At 50.2% G+C, this 20930-nt stretch overlaps 1 protein-coding gene and 1 long non-coding RNA gene across 3 annotated transcripts in view; one reads left to right on the top strand and one right to left on the bottom strand.

Annotated features, from left to right (window-relative positions):
- LOC138853580 (uncharacterized) overlaps window positions 1–20930 on the top strand; it is a 134842-nt gene that overhangs the window by 28258 nt on the left and 85654 nt on the right. The window lies entirely within an intron of this gene.
- Window positions 1–20930, bottom strand: part of LOC128693678 (transcription factor cwo) — a 106998-nt gene that overhangs the window by 22929 nt on the left and 63139 nt on the right. Inside the window, exon 1 of one of the 2 annotated variants that reach the window (XM_053783459.2) lies at window positions 12097–13615. The exons of the other annotated variant lie outside the window; for it this stretch is intronic. Within the exon in view, the coding sequence (XP_053639434.1) occupies window positions 12097–12423 (327 nt within the window). The 5' untranslated portion in view covers window positions 12424–13615. Of the gene's footprint in view, window positions 1–12096; window positions 13616–20930 lie in introns of those variants that run through there. 2 annotated transcript variants of the gene reach the window in all.

The following is a 20930-nucleotide window of genomic DNA, read 5'->3' as shown; positions in this document are numbered from 1 at the left end:
GCAATGATAACTGACAGCAACAATGTAGAGGCAGTGATAACTGACAGCAACATGGTAGAGGCAGTGATAACTGACAGCAATATGGTAGAGGCAGTGATAACTGACAGCAACATGGTAGAGGCAGTGATATCTGACAGCAACATGGTAGAGGCAGTGATAACTGACAGCAACATGGTAGAGGCAGTGATAACTGACAGCAGCATGGTAGAGGCAGTGATAACTGACAGCAACATGGTAGAGGCAGTGATAACTGACAGCAACATGGTAGAGGCAGTGATAACTGACAGCAACATGGTAGAGGCAGTGATAACTGACAGCAACATGGTAGAGGCAGTGATAACTGACAGCAACATGGTAGAGGCAGTGATAACTGACAGCAACATGGTAGAGGCAGTGATAACTGACAGCAACAATGATAACTGACAGCAACAATGCAGTGATAACTGACAGCAACATGGTAGAGGCAGTGATAACTGACAGCAACATGGTAGAGGCAGTGATAACTGACAGCAACATGGTAGAGGCAGTGATAACTGACAGCAACATGGTAGAGGCAGTGATAACTGACAGCAACATGGTAGAGGCAGTGATAACTGACAGCAACATGGTAGAGGCAATGATAACTGACAGCAACATGGTAGAGGCAGTGATAACTGACAGCAACATGGTAGAGGCAATGATAACTGACAGCAACATGGTAGAGGCAGTGATAACTGACAGCAACATGGTAGAGGCAATGATAACTGACAGCAACATGGTAGAGGCAGTGATAACTGACAGCAACATGGTAGAGGCAGTGATAACTGACAGCAACATGGTAGAGGCAGTGATAACTGACAGCAACATGGTAGAGGTAATGATAACTGACAGCAACATGGTAGAGGCAGTGATAACTGACAGCAACATGGTAGAGGCAGTGATAACTGACAGCAACATGGTAGAGGCAGTGATAACTGACAGCAACATGGTAGAGGCAATGATAACTGACAGCAACATGGTAGAGGCAGTGATAACTGACAGCAACATGGTAGAGGCAATGATAACTGACAGCAACATGGTAGAGGCAGTGATAACTGACAGCAACATGGTAGAGGCAGTGATAACTGACAGCAACATGGTAGAGGCAGTGATAACTGACAGCAACATGGTAGAGGAAGGATCTATCCGTAGCTGTCAAGACCAGGTATATGGTAGGGATCACAGGGGAGGATGAACCTAGTATTTGCAAGCAAAGAGGCAGGGCCAGGAGCTATGATTCAACCCCTGCAACCACAATTGAGTACACGCACATTACACAGGGATGGTTCCCTCATGGGAGTTATTTTAACGTTAGTGGGGGGCTCTTGATCCAAGGAATTGGGCCAATCTTCCATTTGCTCATTCCCTTCCATTCCTCAGAGTGCTGTATGACTCGTAGGTGTTTAGCGCTTCCCCGTAAATGTAATAACCTAGTGAAGGATGGTGGGATGGACAGAGTGAGGGGAAGGTGAGGGGCGAGTGAGGGGAAGGTGAGGGGTGAGTGAGGGAAGGTGAGGGGTGAGTGAGAGGTGAGGAGTGAGTGAGGGAAGGTGAGGGGGGAGTGAGGGAGGGTGGGGGGTGAGTGAGGGAAGGTGGGGGGTGCGTGAGGGAGGGTGCGAGGAGAGTGAGGGAAGGTGAGGGCAGGGTGAGAGAAGGGAAGGACAAGTGAGAGGAGAGGGGAAAGGAAAGTGAGAGATGGGGAGGGAAAGTTGTAAGAGGGGAAAAGAGGGGAGAGAGGTGGGAGGGGGAACTACACCATAACCCGGAAGAGGCGCATGATCGACCCAACTCTAGTAACACGCCGCCCACGCTCCCTCACGCCGCCCACGCTCCCTCATGCCGCCCACACTCCCTCACACCGCCCACGCTCCCTCACACGTCATCCTCACACGTTGCCCACACGCCTTCGCACGCCCCCTACAATTCCTCACACGCCGCCCCCCCCACCCCCACACACACCCCGCGTATATGAACGAAATGACAAATCGATTCAAGGTGTCACTTTCGGAGATGTGAAACTGATGAAGAAACTACAAGCATACCCAGACCAGGGAAGACAAAAGACAGATCTGAACAAGCTGCAAGACTGGTATGACAAGTGGCTATTGGAATTCAACCCCAGTAAATGCAAAGTTTTGAAAATCATGGTAGGACAAAGACGACTGGAAATAGAGTACAGTCTTAAGAAACGATAGTTGCAACCCTCCCTTCTGCATGACCTCTGCCGGCTGTCTTCCACCCAGGCAGGGTGACCAAAAATAGAAGAAACGCTTTCATAAAATAATAATAATGGAACAACGTCACTGAAAGAGGAGGGCCTCGGACTGAGCATAGTTCCAAGAATATCGTTTGCGGCGCACATTAGCCGAATATTCACCACAACAAATGCAAGACTGTCAAATTTAAGAATAGCTGTCAGGAATGTCAACAAGGAGTCACTCACAACACTTTATATGGCATATGTTATGCCCAACTTGAGTATGGAGCATCAGTATGGAACGCACATTTGATAGAGAATGTCAAGATGCTGGAAGAAGTGCTAACAAGACTAGTCTCGGAGGTAAGTGGAATGATCTACGAGAAGCTAAAGGAGCTAAACTTGATGGCATTAGAGGTCAGAAGGATCAGGAGAGACATGATTACGACATGCAAGGTACATAGAAGGATTGACTAGGTGGACAGGGCAAGTCTGATACGTGGTTCTCAGGTAGCTGACAAAGCATAGCTAGAAGCTAAAACCGCAGACGAGTCACAGATCTGGATGTTAGGAAGTAGTACTGTATTATTATGCAGACTCTGCTTCCCATTAGCCAGCCTTGCCTCGATTTGTGACAACCTTTTTCACCATAACATAAGCTGCCACTTTCTTTAACAGTCTTTTGTGTAGTACTCTTCCAGAAGCCTTACTGCAATACAAATATACATTATCATATTGTTTATGATCCACTGCCTCAAATGGTTAAACAACGGCATGAACGGCCCCTTGTGAAGCCGCGTTGACTGTCACGAATCAAATTATACACACATAAACCTCACATAGGACAAAGGAGCTTATGACGACGTTTCGATCCCTGTTGGTCCATTAACTAGACACAATAACACACGAAGATAAGGGAACCAGTATATATATACTAGAGGAAGGCAGGAAAAATGAAAGATTTTTTTTTTAGATTTTGCCACCGAAGTGGCTAAAATGAAAGGAAGTTTATGAAGGTGGCTTCTTATAATATCGGCTATAATTGACTCTTAATAATTTACCTACAAATAAGGTCCGCCTTTTTTTTTTTAGCTGTAATTTGATGGTGATGACTTATCCTCTGCTTTAAAACTAGTTATTAACTTAGCATCTTACCCTGACACTACAACTGTTTGAGGCAAAACATTGAAAAAGATTAACTAGTGGTTCACAAAGTTCCATCTTTAAGAACTCTGGAAAAGTTCACTGAGGTCTGGAGACTTGTTATAATTGATCATCTTAACTCAGTTACCACCACTACCTCTACTGTCATTACTTGTGGGACACAAACGTTCTCATAAATTTGTCTCCTAAGTGCAGGTTATACGAACCTTGCAGTCACCATAGTGTGTCTTTATTCTTAGTTACTGTATCCCCAGTAACTGTAACCTTACATAATTTACCTCAGGCCCACCATACTTTACCTCAGGCCCACCATAATTTACCTCAAGCCCACCATAATTTACCTCAGGCACACCATAATTTACCTCAGGACCACCATAATTTACCTCAGGCCCACCGTACTTTACCTCAGGCCCACCATACTTTACCTCAGGCCCACCATACTTTACCTCATCCCCACCATACTTTACCTCAGGCCACCATACTTTACCGCAGGCCCACCATACTTTACCTCAGGCCCACCATACTTTACCTCAGGCCCACCATACTTTACCTCAGGCCCACCATAATTTACCTCAGGCCCACCATACTTTACCTCAGGCCCACCATACTTTACCTCAGGCCCACCATACTTTACCTCAGGCCCACCATACTTTACCTCAGGCCCACCATACTTTACCTCAGGCCCACCATACTTTACCTCAGGCCCACCATACTTTACCTCAGGCCCACCATAATTTACCTCAGGCCCACCATAATTTACCTCAAGCCCACCATAATTTACCTCAGGCACACCATAATTTACCTCAGGACCACCATAATTTACCTCAGGCCCACCATACTTTACCTCAGGCCCACCATACTTTACCTCAGGCCCACCATACTTTACCTCATCCCCACCATACTTTACCTCAGGCCACCATACTTTACCGCAGGCCCACCATACTTTACCTCAGGCCCACCATACTTTACCTCAGGCCCACCATACTTTACCTCATCCCCACCATACTTTACCGCAGGCCCACCATACTTTACCTCAGGCCCACCATAATTTACCTCAGGCCCACCATACTTTACCTCAGGCCCACCATACTTTACCTCATCCCCACCATACTTTACCTCAGGCCACCATACTTTACCTCAGGCCCACCATAATTTACCTCAGGCACACCATAATAATTACCGGGGATATCTTCTCCCATCATTGAAGACTGAGTGCAATTATTATAATACAAAAGCGCTAAACCACAAGGGCTGTACAGGGCTGCAAAGAAGACTGAGTGCAATTATTATAATACAAAAGCGCTAAACCACAAGGGCTGTACAGGGCTGCAAAGAAGACTGAGTGCAAGTAACTATCGAGCACATATTTTCTTCACTCTAAGTGAGCTCTGCCGATTTAGTCTTTAGGGACCTAATTTTTTCTCTAGACTTTCTTCTATTTACTTCCAAAAAAAAAATCTTCCGCTACTGTCTTTGAATTCTTTGTAGCTTGAGTTAAGTAGTCTCCTTAAGCTTTGATCCTTTGTAAGTTGAGTTAAGAAGTCTCCTTAAGCTTTGATCCTTTCTTAAATCTTTTTAATAACCCCCACACTCCCCACACACACCCACACTTCCCCCCACACACCCCCTACACACCCACACTCCCCCACACTTCCCCCACACTCGCCTCCCACACACTTCCCCCACACTCGCCTCCCACACACTTCCCCCACACTCGCCTCCCACACACCCACACTCCTCCCCACACACCCACACTCCCCTCCCACACACCCACACTCCCCTCCCACACACCTACACTCCTCGCCACACACCCACACTCCCCTCCCACACACCCACACTCCCTTCCCACACCCATACTCCCCTCCCACACCCCCACACCCCCACCACACACCCACACCCCCCACACACCCACACTCCCACACACCCACACTCCCCTCCCACACACCCACACTCCCCTCCCACATACCCACACTCCCCTCCCACACCCCCACACACACCCATACTCCCACACACCCACACTCCCCCACACACCCATACTCCCACACACCCACACTCCCCCACACACCTACACTCCTCGCCACACACCCACACTCCAGCCCCCACACACACCCACACTCCAGCCCCCACACACACCCATACTCCAGCCACCACACCCACCCACACTACAGACCCCACACCCACCCACACTACAGCCCCCACACACCCCACACTACAGCCCCCACACACACCCACATTACAGCCCGCACACACACCCACACTACAGCCCTCACACACACCCACACTATAGCCCCCACCACACCCACACTACAGCCCCCACACACACACCCACACTACAGACCCCCCACACACACCCACACTACAGCCCCCACACACACACCCACACTCCAGCCCCCACACACACACCCACACTCCAGCCCCCACACACACCCACACTACAGCCCTCTCACACACCGACATTCTAGCCTCCACACACACCCACACTCTAGCCCCCAAACACACACACACTCTAGCCCCCACACACACCCACACTCTAGCCCACACACACCCACACTACAGCCCCCCACACACACCCACATTCTAGCAACCACACACACCCACACTCTAGCCCCACACACACCCACACTCTAGCCCCCACACACACCCACACTACAGCCCCCACACACACCCACACTACAGCCCCCACACACCCACACTCCAGCCCCCACACACACCCACACTACAGCCCCCACACACACCCACACTCTAGCCCCCACACACACACACTAGCCCCCCACACACCTACACTCTAGCCCCCACACACACCCACACTCCAGCCCCCACACACACTCCAGCCCCCACACACACCCACAGCTCCAGCCCCCACACACACTCACAGCCCCAACACACACCCACACTACAGCCCCCACACACACCCACACTCCAGCCCCCACACACACCCACACTCCAGCCCCCACACACACCCACACTACAGCCCCCACACACACCCACACTCCAGCCCCCACACACCCACACTACAGCCCCCACACACCCACACTCCAGCCCCCACACACACCCACACTACAGCCCCCACACACACCCACACTCTAGCCCCCACACACCCACACTCCAGCCCCCACACACACCCACACTACAGCCCCCACACACACACTACTGCCCCCATACACCCACACTCCAGCCCCCACACACACCCACACTACACCCCCCACCCACACCCAACAGCCACCCACACACACTACAGCCCCCCACACACACCCACACTCCAGCCCTTACACACACTCACACTACAGCCCCCACACACACCCACACTCCAGCCCTCACACACACCCACACTACAGCCCCCACACACACCCACACTCCAGCCCCCACACACCCACCCTCCAGCCCCCACACACACCCACACTCCAGCCCCCACACACTCACACTACAGCCCCCACACACACCCACACTCCAGCCCCCACACACACCCACACTCCAGCCCCCCCCACACACACTACAGCCCCCACACACACCCACACTCCAGCCCCCACACACACCCACACTCCAGCCCCAACACACACATTACAGGCCCCACACACACCCACACTCCATCCCCCACACACACCCACACTCCAGCCCCCACACACACCCACACTCCAGCCCCCACACACACCCACACTACAGCCCCCACACACACCCACACTACAGCCCCCACATACACCTACACTACAGCCCCCACGCACATCCACACTCCAGCCCTCACACACTACATCCCCCACACACACCCACACTCCAGCCCCCACACACACCCACACTCCAGCCCCCACACACACCCACACTCCAGCCCTCACACACACATTACAGTCCCCACACACACCCACACTCCAGCCCCCACACACACCCACACTTCAGCCCTCACACACACCCACACTCCAGCCCCCACACACACCCACACTCCAGCCCTCACACACTACATTCCCCACACACCACCACACTCCAGCCCCCCCACACACCCACACTACAGCCCCCACTCACACCCACACTACATCCCCCACACACACCCACACTACAGCCCCCACACACACCTACACTACAGCCCCCACACACATCCACACTCCAGCCCTCACACACTACAGCCCCCACACACACCCACACTCCAGCCCCCACACACACCCACACTCCAGCCCCCACACACACCCACACTCCAGCACTCACACACACACACACTACAGCCCCCACACACACCCACACTCCAGCCCACACACACACCCACACTTCAGCCCTCACACACACCCACATTCCAGCCCCCACACACACCCACACTCCAGCCCTCACACACTACAGTCCCCACACACAACCACACTCCAGCCCCCCCACACACCCACACTACAGCCCCCACACACACCCACACTACAGCCCCCACACACACCCACACTCCAGCCCCCACGCACACCCACACTCCAGCACTCACACACACCCACACTACAGCCCCCACACACACCCACACTCCAGCCCTCACACACACACTACAGCCCCCACACACACCCACACTACAGCCCCCACACACACCCACACTACAGCCCCCACACACACCCACACTACAGCCCCCACACACACCCACACTCTAGCCCCCACACACACCCACACTCCAGCCCTCACACACACACTACAGCCCCCACACACACCCACACTACAGCCCCCACACACACCCACACTCCAGCCCCCACACACACCCACACTGCAGCCCTCCCACACACACACACACTACAGCCCCCACACACACCCACACTACAGCCCCCACACACACCCACACTACAGCCCCCACACACACCCACACTACAGCCCCCACACACGCCCACACTACAGCCCCCACACACACCCACACTACAGCCCCCACACACACACTCCAGCCCTCACTCACACACTACAGACCCCCCCCACACACCCACACTACAGCCCCCACACACACCCACACTCCAGCCCCCACACACACGCACACTCCAGCCCTCACACACACACACACACTACAGCCCCCGCACACACCCACACTACAGCCCCCACACACCCACACTACAGCCCCCACACACACCCACACTACAGCCACCACACACCCACACTACAGCCCTCACACACACCCACACTCCAGCCCCCACACACACTCACACTCCAGCCCTCACACACACCCACACTACAGCCCCCACACACCCACACTACAGCCCCCACACACACCCACACTACAGCCCTCACACACCCACACTACAGCCCCCACACACACCCACACTACAGCCCCCACACACACCCACACTAAAGCCCCCACACACACCCACACTACAGCCCCCACACACACCCACACTAGGCCCCCACACACACCCACACTCTAGGCCCCACACACACCCACACTCTAGCCCCCACACACACCCACACTACAGCCCCCACACACACCCACACTACAGCCCCCACACACCCACACTACAGCCCCCACACACTACAGCCCCCACACTACAGCCCCCACACACACCCACACTATAGCCCCCACACTCCAGCCCCCACACACACCCACACTACAGCCCCCACACCCACACACTCCAGCCCTCACACACACCCACACTACAGCCCCCACACACCCACACTGCAGCCCCCACACACACACTACACACTACAGCCCCCACACACACCCACACTCCAGCCCCAACACACACTACAGCCCCCACACACACCCACACTCCAGCCCCCACACACACACACACTACAGCCCCCACACACACCCACACTACAGCCCCCACACACACACACACTACAGCCCCCACACACACCCACACTACAGCCCCCACATACACCTACACTACACACTCCACACTCCAGCCCTCACACACTACATCCCCCACACACACCCACACTCCAGCCCCCACACACACCCACACTCCAGCCCACACACACACCCACACTCCAGCCCTCACACACACATTACAGTCCCCACACACACCCACACTCCAGCCCCCACACACACCCACACTTCAGCCCTCACACACACCCACACTCCAGCCACCACACACACCCACACTCCAGCCCTCACACACTACAGTCCCCACACACCACCACACTCCAGCCCCCCCACACACCCACACTACAGCCCGCACACACACCCACACTCCAGCCCCCACACACTCCCACACTCCAGCCCCCTCACACACCCACACTCCAGCCCTCACACACACCCACACTACAGCCCCCACACACACCCACACTACAGCCCCCACACACACCCACACTACAGCCCCCACACACACCCACACTCTATCCCCCACACACACCCACACTCTAGCACTACAGCCCCCACACACACCCACATTACAGCAAGCACACACACCCACACTCTAGCCCCCACACACACCCACACTGTAGCCCCCACACACACCCACACTAAAGCCCCCACACACACCCACACTACAGCCCCCACACACCCACACTACAGCCCCCACACACACCCACACTACAGCCCTCACACACGCCCACACTACAGCACACACACCCACACTACAGCCCCCACACACACACTCCAGCCCTCACACACACACTACAGTCCCCACACACACACCCACACTACAGCCCCCACACACACCCACACTCCAGCCCCCACACACACCCACACTCCAGCCCTCTCACACACACACTACAGCCCCCACACACACCCACACTACAGCCCCCACACACCCACACTACAGCCCCCACACACACCCACACTACAGCCCCCACACACACCCACACTACAGCCCCCACACACCCACACTCCCACACACCCACACTACAGACCCCACACACACCCACACTACAGCCCTCACACACACCCACACTACAGCCCCCACACACCCACACTCCAGCCCCCACACACACCCACACTCCAGCCCCCACCCACACCCACACGCCAGCCCCACACACACACCCACACTACAGCCCCCACACACCCACACTACAGCCCCCACACACACCCACACTACAGCCCCCACACACCCACACTGCAGCCCCCACACACACCCACACTACAGCCCCCACACACACCCACACTAAAGCCCCCACACACACCCACACTACAGCCCTCACACACACCCACACTACAGCCCCCACACACACCCACACTCCAGCCCTCACACACACCCACACTACAGCCCCCACACACACCCCCACTCTAGCCCCCACACACACACACACTCCAGCCCCCACACACACCCACACTCCAGCCCCCACACACACCCACACTACAGCCCCCACACACCCACACTACAGCCCCCACACACCCACACTACAGCCCCCACACCGTCTGAGGTATTCCAAGCACGGAGCAGCTTGTGCAGATGTCAGGAATAAAGGAAACACAAACAAACTACAACATTTAACTAACAACTATAATATAAAACTAACAAACATGGACCAACCTAGTTTTATTACTTTCTATAAATCGGGTTACATGAGGTTACACACATACAAATAGAGAAAAACTGCCTTGACATATCTGTCAAGGAGGTAAAACAGCGAACGATCCAGACGAGTGTGACTTGTCCAGTGAGTATGTTTAGTAGTGTAGTTTGTCAGCAGGTGGCCAGAGTTGTGTGTGTCACTATCAACGACTGTGTTAACTAGTATCAACGACTGTGTTAACTAGTATCAACGACTGTGTTAACTAGTATCAACGACTGTGTTAACTAGTATCAACGACTGTGTTAACTAGTATCAACGACTGTGTTAACTAGTATCAACGACTGTGTTAACTAGTATCAACGACTGTGTTAACTAGTATCAACGACTGTGTTAACTAGTATCAACGACTGTGTTAGCTAGTATCAACGACTGTGTTAGCTAGTATCAACGACTGTGTTAGCTAGTATCAACGACTGTGTTAACTAGTGTCAAGGACTATGTTAACTAGTATCAACGACTGTGTTAGCTAGTATCAACGACTGTGTTAACTAGTGTCAAGGACTATGTTAACTAGTATCAACGACTGTGTTAACTAGTATCAACGACTGTGTTAACTAGTATCAACGACTGTGTTAACTAGTATCAACGACTGTGTTAACTAGTATCAACGACTGTGTTAACTAGTATCAACGACTGTGTTAACTAGTATCAACGACTGTGTTAGCTAGTATCAACGACTGTGTTAACTAGTATCAACGACTGTGTTAGCTAGTATCAACGACTGTGTTAGCTAGTATCAAGGACTGTGTTAACTAGTGTCAAGGACTATGTTAACTAGTATCAACGACTGTGTTAACTAGTATTAAGGACTGTTAACTACACGTATTTCACTCGCTGCCCCATCCCTTAATACTATCCCCGTATATCATAATCCCAGCCCCCTCTACCTCCGTGCACACAAAATACCACAAGGCACTCATAAAATTCTAATGAAGCAAAATATAAACACAAAAGTGTGTATGAGCATATATATGTGTGTGCGCGTATGCGTATGTATGCTTATGTATGCTTATGTATGCTTATGTATGCATGGTCCGTGAGTTATTGTAGGCTTGGTGGTGATGTTTGGTGGGCGAGCCCAGTAGAGTTTTATTATTATTATTATTATTATTATTATTATTATTATTATTATTATTGTAATATAAATATTCATTGGTATGTTTATTGGTACAAACTGTCCATGAGACTGGCCAGAAGTTATTAAAAGTTGCTTACTGTACTTTGATACATCAATTTGTCGATAATATTTACTGTGTATTATTACTTACGTTGGCTGGAGGCTTGTTGGGTGAGGGATGCCTCTTGGTTCCTTCAGCAGGAGTCATGCTGGAGGGAGAATGCGGCAGGACTCTCTCAAAAGCTCCTCCTCCAGTTGTGTTCATGAGTGTGGGATGTGGTTGTTGGTTGTTAAGTTGTGGCAGAGGCTGCTGGAGAGTAGTGTGTGCTTGTGGTTGGAGGTTGTGTTGTGTAGCAGGAGGCGGGGCTCCGCACACCACTGCTGAAGCTGTCATGGGTCGGCACCGTGGGTTACGATCACCCAGTAGGAGGGAGAGGCTGTATGGGGCCTCAGCTTCCTCCTTAACCACCGTTGCCATCACCTGTGTCACCTACTCTCACCCCTGATCCCACACAGGGATGGGATGACTAACGACTTGAGTGTTGACAACTAACACAGCTCACAATAACACCTTAAAGTATCTACGACCATTACCATAGTCGTTCTGTCGTAACCTTTACTTCTTTAATTCCTTTACAAAGATGAGGACAAAATTCTTCAGATGAAGAATCTTCTTGATGTAGGTGAAGAAGATTTGATAGTTACGTGTTGCGGAGGTTTTGATGCTGTTATCTTGGCGACGTTGCTGTAAGGTTGCTCACTATATCCATGCTGAGAGATGTGCAAGTATTTTGGCAGCAGTGCCAAGTGAATACAAGGAAGATGTCCGGATGCAGGTTAGGCACCAGACCTGCCTTGACCACCAGGTTATCCTGGGCACCAGACCTGACTTGGACCCCGAGATCTGGTTTGGCCACGAGACCTAGCCTGGGCACGAGACCTAGCTTAGGCACGAGACCTAGCTCGGGCACGAGCCCTGGCCTAGGCACGAGACCTGGCCTGGGCACGAGATCTGGCCGGGGTACAAGACCTAACCCAGGCACGAGACCTGGCCTGGGAACGAGACCGAGGCTGGGCACGAGACCTGGTCTAAGCCCCAGACTTGTCTGCCATTGGTGTTGATAGAGCAGCAGCTGCTGCTAAACACTGTTCTAGTGTCTTGCTATACATGTACACAAACACTCACTACACTTCATGTTGCTTGTATCAACATTGTCAAGTGTTCTTCCTTGACACACACACACACTAGTACTCCAGTGATAAACTGTAGCGTCCCATCTCTGAGAACAGCAGATACCTGCTAGGACTAACCTCACCTGAGCTGCTATTTTCCAGCAGAATATTGCGATATCAGTTATGACGTGTCACTCAAAACATATCATTAATTAGCAGAAACTGAAGCTTACAGTTTGTCCGTACCAAGCTTGTTTTTCATACCAAAAATAAATGCAAGAACTTTTAAAATATTGGTCTTAGCTGTTAGGCTTATATATACACAACTTTGGGCAGGAGGTGGAGTATATGGGGCTGGAGAGAGTGGTTGTTGTGAGGCCCAGGTGAGACAAGTGTCAGGTACAACGAAACCTCTTGCATTATCCACACTCTACTCTCCCTACACTTGTATGAGACTGAGGTAGATTGAGCCCGTGCCTGTGTATGTGTGCGCGCCGCCTGTGTACGTCTCGTGTGTGTGTGTGTGTGTGTGTGTGTGTGTGTGTGTGTGTGTGTGTGTGTGTGTGTGTGTGTGTGTGTGTATTTCGTGGTCACGTGCAGCTCCACACTTCCAGGACATTTTCTAAATATTTAATACAACTTGTGTGTTCAATTATTCTCATATTCATGTGATTGCAGTGATACAGTCGAGCAAGTGAATAAGACCAGTTAATTTATATATGTAAGTTTGATGTCATTAGAATAATAAATTAGTGAAGTAGAAGCATTGAAAGGAAGATAGAAGGTAGTGAGGTGGCACCTCAGGCAGCAGACTGCCAGAGGTCGCCCTCACACCATCACTGCCAAACTTGTCACTGGTGTGGCGTACCTAGTGCCACTCTCTGACTTGTGCCTCATCCTGCACACCTCAACACAACAACCTCTGCTACCAAAAGTATAGGCTCAAAGCTTGTTTTAGGCATCGCATTGGAAATTTCTGAGACGTGGCACCATTGGCGGAGAGGCGGCACAGTGGCTAGAGGGGAGGGATGGAAGGATGGAGGGTAGGAGGGAGGGAGGGAGGGAGGGAAGGAAGGAGGAGAGCACACGTGACTATCGTCCTGCACGTGGGCAGCCATGCACCAGCTCACACTTAAAGAGGCTAACCTGCACACTTGTTCTTAGTCACCTGCTGCCTCCACCCTGCTTCCTCTCACACACCTGTAATGTGTGTAGTGATGGAGGGCACGTGACTCCTTAGTTCCTCCACACCTGTCCCTATGTCAGATAAACACTCAACTTATAGACTTTGTAACTCACTTTTATCATAGTAATTACCCCTGTAACATTACCAGCCACTCAGGTGTTGTGTTGTTAACACCACAACTGTAACATTACCAGCCACTCAGGTGTTGTGTTGTTAACACCACAACTGTAACATTACCAGCCACTCAGGTGTTGTGTTGTTAACACCACAACTGTAACATTACCAGCCACTCAGGTGTTGTGTTGTTAACACCACATTCACTAGTGTAGTTAACACTATAACTACTGTAGTTACAACTACTGTAGTTAACACTACAACTACTATAGTTAACGCTACAACTAGTGTAGTTAACATTACAACTAGTGAAGTTGACACTACAACTAGTGTAGTTAACACTACAGCTATAGTAAACACTACAACTAGTGTAGTTAACATTACAACTAGTGTAGTTAACATTACAACTAGTGTAGTTAACACTACAATTGGTGTTAACATTACAACTAGTGTAGTTAACACTACAATTGGTGTAGTTAACACCGCAACTAGTGTAGTTAACACTACAATTGGTGTAGTTAATATTACAAATAGTGTAGTTAACAGTACAGCTACTGTAGTTATCATTACTACTGTAGTTAACACCACAACTAGTGTAGTTAACACTACAACTGCTGTAGTTAACACTACAACTACTGTAGTTAACACTACAACTAGTGTAGCTAACATTACAACTAGTGTAGTTAACATTACAACTAGTGTAGTTAACACTACAGCTAGAGTATTTATCACTACTACTGTAGTTATCACTACAACTACTGTAGTTAACACCACAGCTAGTATAGTTAGCACTTCAACTTGTGTAGTTAACACTATACTTACTGTAGTTAACACCACATCTACTATAGTTACCCCACTCACCAGAATTAGTGTAGTTAATACAACAAGTATCGTATTTAACACCACACCACACTCGCTCAAACTAGTGTTGTTAATATCACAGTTAACATCACAGGCAGTTAACACCGTTCTCGAGTAACATTCACTGTTGTGTATCAGTATAATTTTAACATTAGATCGGCGCCAATCATTCTGTTATGTTCTCGCCATATTTGACATCTGTATTACTGGTAACTTATTGGTCCATAAAGTGAGTGTCTCCTCTTGATGCATTTACAGTGTACACGCTTCTTTTGCACTAATACTTCTCTTATTCATTTGAAACACCACCTGTCTTTATTCCTCTTATCATAATTGTTGCCACCATCTGCAGCCTTTGTCCTGGTAGGCAGGCGCGCACGCACACACACACACACACACACACACACACACACACACACACAGGGACCAGGAGCTATGAATCGACCCCTGCAACCACAACTAGGTAAGTACACAAACACACACAGGGACCAGGAGCTATGAGTCGACCCCTGCAACCACAACTAGATAAGCACACACACACACACACACACACACACACACACACACACACACACACACACACACACACAAAACACACACACACCTGGTCACAGACCGGGCCGCGGGGGCGTTGACCCCCGGAACTCTATCCAGGTAAACTCCAGGTAAACACACACACACACACACACGCACAAAACACACACAAAACACACACACACAAAACACACACACACACAAAACACACACACACACACACACACACACACACACACACACACACACACACACACACACACACACACACACACAAGAAACCAAGAAGCATAGGGGCAATAACTAGGGAAGGGACTGAAGGAAGGAACACTCCACGGGAAGGAACTAAAACACATCAGAGGATGCAATGGGAGTCACAGTGGGAGGTGGAAAGGGAAAGATCCGTGTTTGTCTATGGGCTAGACGAAGCTAAAGGGGAAACTTATGATGAAAGAAAGCAGGAGGAGAAAAAAGCGATTGAAGATATCATGAAGGTGATAGGCGAGGGGGACATGACCCAGGTGGCAAATTTTCGGAGAATTGGGTGGTTCACAAAGAAAAGGAATCGGCCTCTCAAAGTAATTTTCAAGGCAGAATCAACCCGAACCATGATCCTGCAGGAGAAAGCACGGCTGAGAGGCAAGCAGGAGTTCTGGAGTGTGTACCTCGATCGAGACAGAACACAGGACGAAAGGAAGACAATGAAAGAGAGAGTTCAAAAACGAAAGGAGAAATGGGAGGAAATGAAAAAGGAGAGCAGAATAATCCAGGATCAAATGGAAGGACAAGCGCACCCCCCAGAAACACCTGCAGAAGGACTCCAGCCACGATACCCTCAAGGCAACTGAACAATCCAAACCAACCATCACACACCGATCCCTCTGTTTCCACCCCCCGCACCACAGTTACAGTATTTGAACAGAAGTTGAAGGTTTGGTACACAAATGCAGATGGATTAACGAATAAACATGAGGAATGGCAAGAAAGAATCAATGAGAAGTCCCCAGACATCATAGCAGTTACAGAAACAAAACTCATGGAGACAATAACAGATGCAATCTTCCCACCAGGATACCAGATCATGAGGAAAGATAGAAGGGGCAGGGGGGGAGGTGGGGTTGCTCTGCTCGTAAAAAACAGATGGAAATTCGAGAAAATGGAAGGAATAGATGAGACGGGAGAAAGAGACTACATAGCAGGTATACTTCAGTCTGGGGAACACAAAGTGGTCATTGCAGTGATGTATAATCCACCACAGAACTGCAGGAGGCCAAGAGAGGAATATGAAGAGAGCAACAGAGCAATGGTGGACACACTTGCTGAGGTGGCAAGAAGAGCTCACTCCAGCAGAGCAAAGTTGCTGGTTATGGGGGATTTCAACCACAGGGAGATTGACTGGGAAAACCTGGAGCCACATGGGGGTCCCGAAACATGGAGAGCCAGGATGTTGGACGTGGTGCTGGAAAACCTCATGCACCAACATGTTAAGGACACTACCAGAGTGAGAGGGGAGGATGAACCAGCAAGATTGGACCTTGTGTTCACCCTGGGCAGCTCAGATATTGAGGACATCAAGTATGAGAGTCCCCTAGGAGCTAGTGACCACGTGGTTCTGTGCTTTGAATACATAGAGCTGCAAGTGGAGAGAATAACAGGAGTTGAATGGGAAAAGCCTGACTATAAAAGAGGGGACTACATAGGGTTGAAGAACTTCCTGCGGGAGGTCCAGTGGGACAGAGAACTGGCAGGAAAGCCAGTAAATGAAATGATGGAATATGTAACAACAAAATGCAAGGAGGCAGTGGAAAGGTTTATTCCCAAGGGCAACAGTAACAACGGGAAGACCAGAACGAGCCCCTGGTTTACCCAACGGTGTAAGGAGGCAAAAACAAAATGCAATAGAGAATGGAAAAAGTACAGAAGGCAGAGAACACACGAAAATAGGGAGATCAGTCACAGAGCCAGGAATGAGTACGAACAGGTAAGGAGGGAGGCCCAGCGACAGTATGAAAATGACATAGCATCGAGAATCAAGACTGACCCGAAACTGTTGTATAGCCACATCAGGCGGAAGACAGCAGTCAAAGACCAGGTGATCAGATTAAGGACAGAAGATGGAGAACTCACAAGAAATGATCAGGAGGTATGTGAGGAGCTGAACAGGAGATTTAAGGAAGTTTTTACAGTAGAGACAGGAAGGGCTGTGGGAAGACAGCACAGAAGGGAACATCAAGAGGGAATATACCAACAAGTGTTGGATGACATACGAACAACTGAGGAGGAGGTGAAGAAGCTCTTAAGTGACCTTGACACCTCAAAGGCGATGGGACCGGACTTCTCCCCATGGGTCCTTAGAGAAGGAGCAGAGATGCTGTGCGTGCCTCTAACCACAATCTTCAACACATCCCTTGAAACTGGGCAACTACCTGAGAAATGGAAGACAGCTAATGTAGTCCCCATATTTAAGAAAGGAAACAGAAACGAGGCACTAAACTACAGACCCGTGTCTCTGACATGTATTGTGTGCAAAGTCATGGAGAAGATTATCAGGAGGAGAGTGGTCGAACACCTGGAAAGGAACAAGATTATAAATGAAAACCAGCATGGGTTCATGGAAGGCAAATCTTGTATCACAAACCTCCTGGAGTTTTATGACAAGGTAACAGAAGTAAGACACGAGAGAGAGGGGTGGGTAGATTGCGTTTTCCTAGACTGCAGGAAGGCCTTTGACACAGTTCCCCACAAGAGATTAGTGCAGAAGATGGAGGATCAGGCGCACGTAAAAGGGAGGGCACTGCAATGGATAAGGGAATACCTGACAGGGAGGCAGCAACGAGTCATGGTACGTGAAGAGGTATCACAGTGGGCGCCTGTTACGAGCGGGGTCCCACAGGGGTCAGTTCTAGGACCAGTGCTATTTTTGATATATGTGAACGACATGATGGAAGGAATAGACTCTGAAGTGTCCCTGTTCGCAGATGACGTGAAGTTGATGAGAAGAATTAAATCGGACGAGGATGAGGCAGGACTGCAAAGAGACCTGGACAGGCTGGACATGTGGTCCAGAAACTGGCTTCTCGAATTCAATCCAGCCAAATGCAAAGTCATGAAGATTGGGGAGGGGCAAAGAAGACCGCAGACAGAGTATAGGCTAGGTGGACAAAGACTACAGACCTCACTCAGGGAGAAAGACCTTGGGGTGACCATAACACCGAGCACATCACCGGAGGCACACATCAACCAAATAACCGCTGCAGCATACGGGCGCCTGGCAAACCTGAGAATAGCGTTCCGATACCTTAATAAGGAATCGTTCAAGACATTGTACACTGTGTATGTTAGGCCCATACTGGAGTATGCAGCACCAGTCTGGAACCCACATCTGGTCAAGCACATCAAGAAGTTAGAGAAAGTACAAAGGTTTGCAACAAGGCTAGTCCCAGAGCTCAAGGGAATGTCGTACGAGGAAAGGTTAAGGGAAATCGGACTGACGACACTGGAGGACAGAAGGGTCAGGGGAGACATGATAACGACATACAAGATACTGCGGGGAATAGACAAGGTGGACAGAGATAGGATGTTCCAGAGAGGGGACACAGGGACAAGGGGTCACAACTGGAAGCTGAAGACTCAGACGAGTCACAGGGACGTTAGGAAGTATTTCTTCAGTCATAGAGTTGTCAGCAAGTGGAATAGCCTAGCAAGTGAAGTAGTGGAGGCAGGAACCATACATAGTTTTAAGAAGAGGTACGACAAAGCTCAGGAAGCAGAGAGAGAGAGGATCCAGTAGCGATCAGTGAAGAGGCGGGGCCAGGAGCTGAGTCTCGACCCCTGCAACCACAATTAGGTGAGTACACACACACACACACACACACACACACACACACAAAACACACACACACACACATGCACAAACACACGCACAAAACACACAAAACACACACACACAAAACACACACACACACACACACACACACACACACACACACACACACACACACACACACACACACACACACACACACCCATTGTCCACACCTGTCCCAATACAGGCACCTTAAGTCAGTACCTGACCAACCAGGCTGTGGTTTGTACGTCAGCTTGCGTGCGGCCAGCAGTAACAGCCTGGTTGATCAGACCTTGATCCATCATGAGGCCTGGTCTCAGACCGGGCCGCGGGGGCGTTGACCCCGAAACCCTCTCCAGGTAAACTCCAGGTAAACACATGCAGTCAAACCATACCCCGGCCGGGATTGAACCCGCGGTCATAGAGTCTCAAAACTCCAGCCCGTCGCGTTAGCCACTAGACCAGCTAGCCACAATAAGATTCGTCCAACTAGGTATATTTCTACACCATAGGAAGGTTAGCACAGGCACCACTGTGCTGGAGATTCGTCTGTAAAAACTTGCATTTGTGGTCACAGTGGTGCCTGTGCTAACCTTCCTATGGTGTAGAAATATACCTAGTTGGACGAATCTTATTGTGGCTAGCTGGTCTAGTGGCTAACGCGACGGGCTGGAGTTTTGAGACTCTATGACCGCGGGTTCAATCCCGGCCGGGGTATGGTTTGACTGCAATCGTGTCATTTCGATTTCGTGAGACATGCAGTCAAATTTTTGAGGCAGACAGAAGACAGGTCATATTCCTCAGTTCCGGGACAAGAAGCTACGGAAAATTAACCAGGACGAAACTAAAATAAATGTAGCTGATGATATAAGATAAGAGCTGGGGAGACATGGTAGAGACATACAACATACCCAGAAAAATTTATATTGAGAACCGGGAAATACTGATGGCAGACGAGTACACGAGGACACACGAGGACACACGAGGACACACTTGGAAGCTAAAGATGTAGATAAACCGCAGAGATGCCAGGAAATATTTCTTTAGATTCAGGAAGTGGAGTGACCTGGAAGAAGAAAGGTTGGAGACAGACGCCATACATAGCTTTATGAATAGGTATGATAAGGCCCAGGAGGACGTGAACTCGGTCAGGGTCAGTCAGGGGCGAGGTCAGGAGCTAAGTCCTCTCTCACCCAGAAATAGGTGAGTGTACACTGACAGACAGGGAGGGGTTGCCAACACTAGTAACTGACACGTGACTACGATGACG

This window comes from Cherax quadricarinatus, chromosome 34 (genome assembly GCF_038502225.1).
Source record: "Cherax quadricarinatus isolate ZL_2023a chromosome 34, ASM3850222v1, whole genome shotgun sequence".
In the NCBI taxonomy this organism is placed as follows: Eukaryota; Metazoa; Arthropoda; class Malacostraca; order Decapoda; family Parastacidae; genus Cherax; species Cherax quadricarinatus.
Note: the sequence above shows the minus strand (reverse complement) of the source record. Positions and strands in the feature narration are given on the sequence as shown.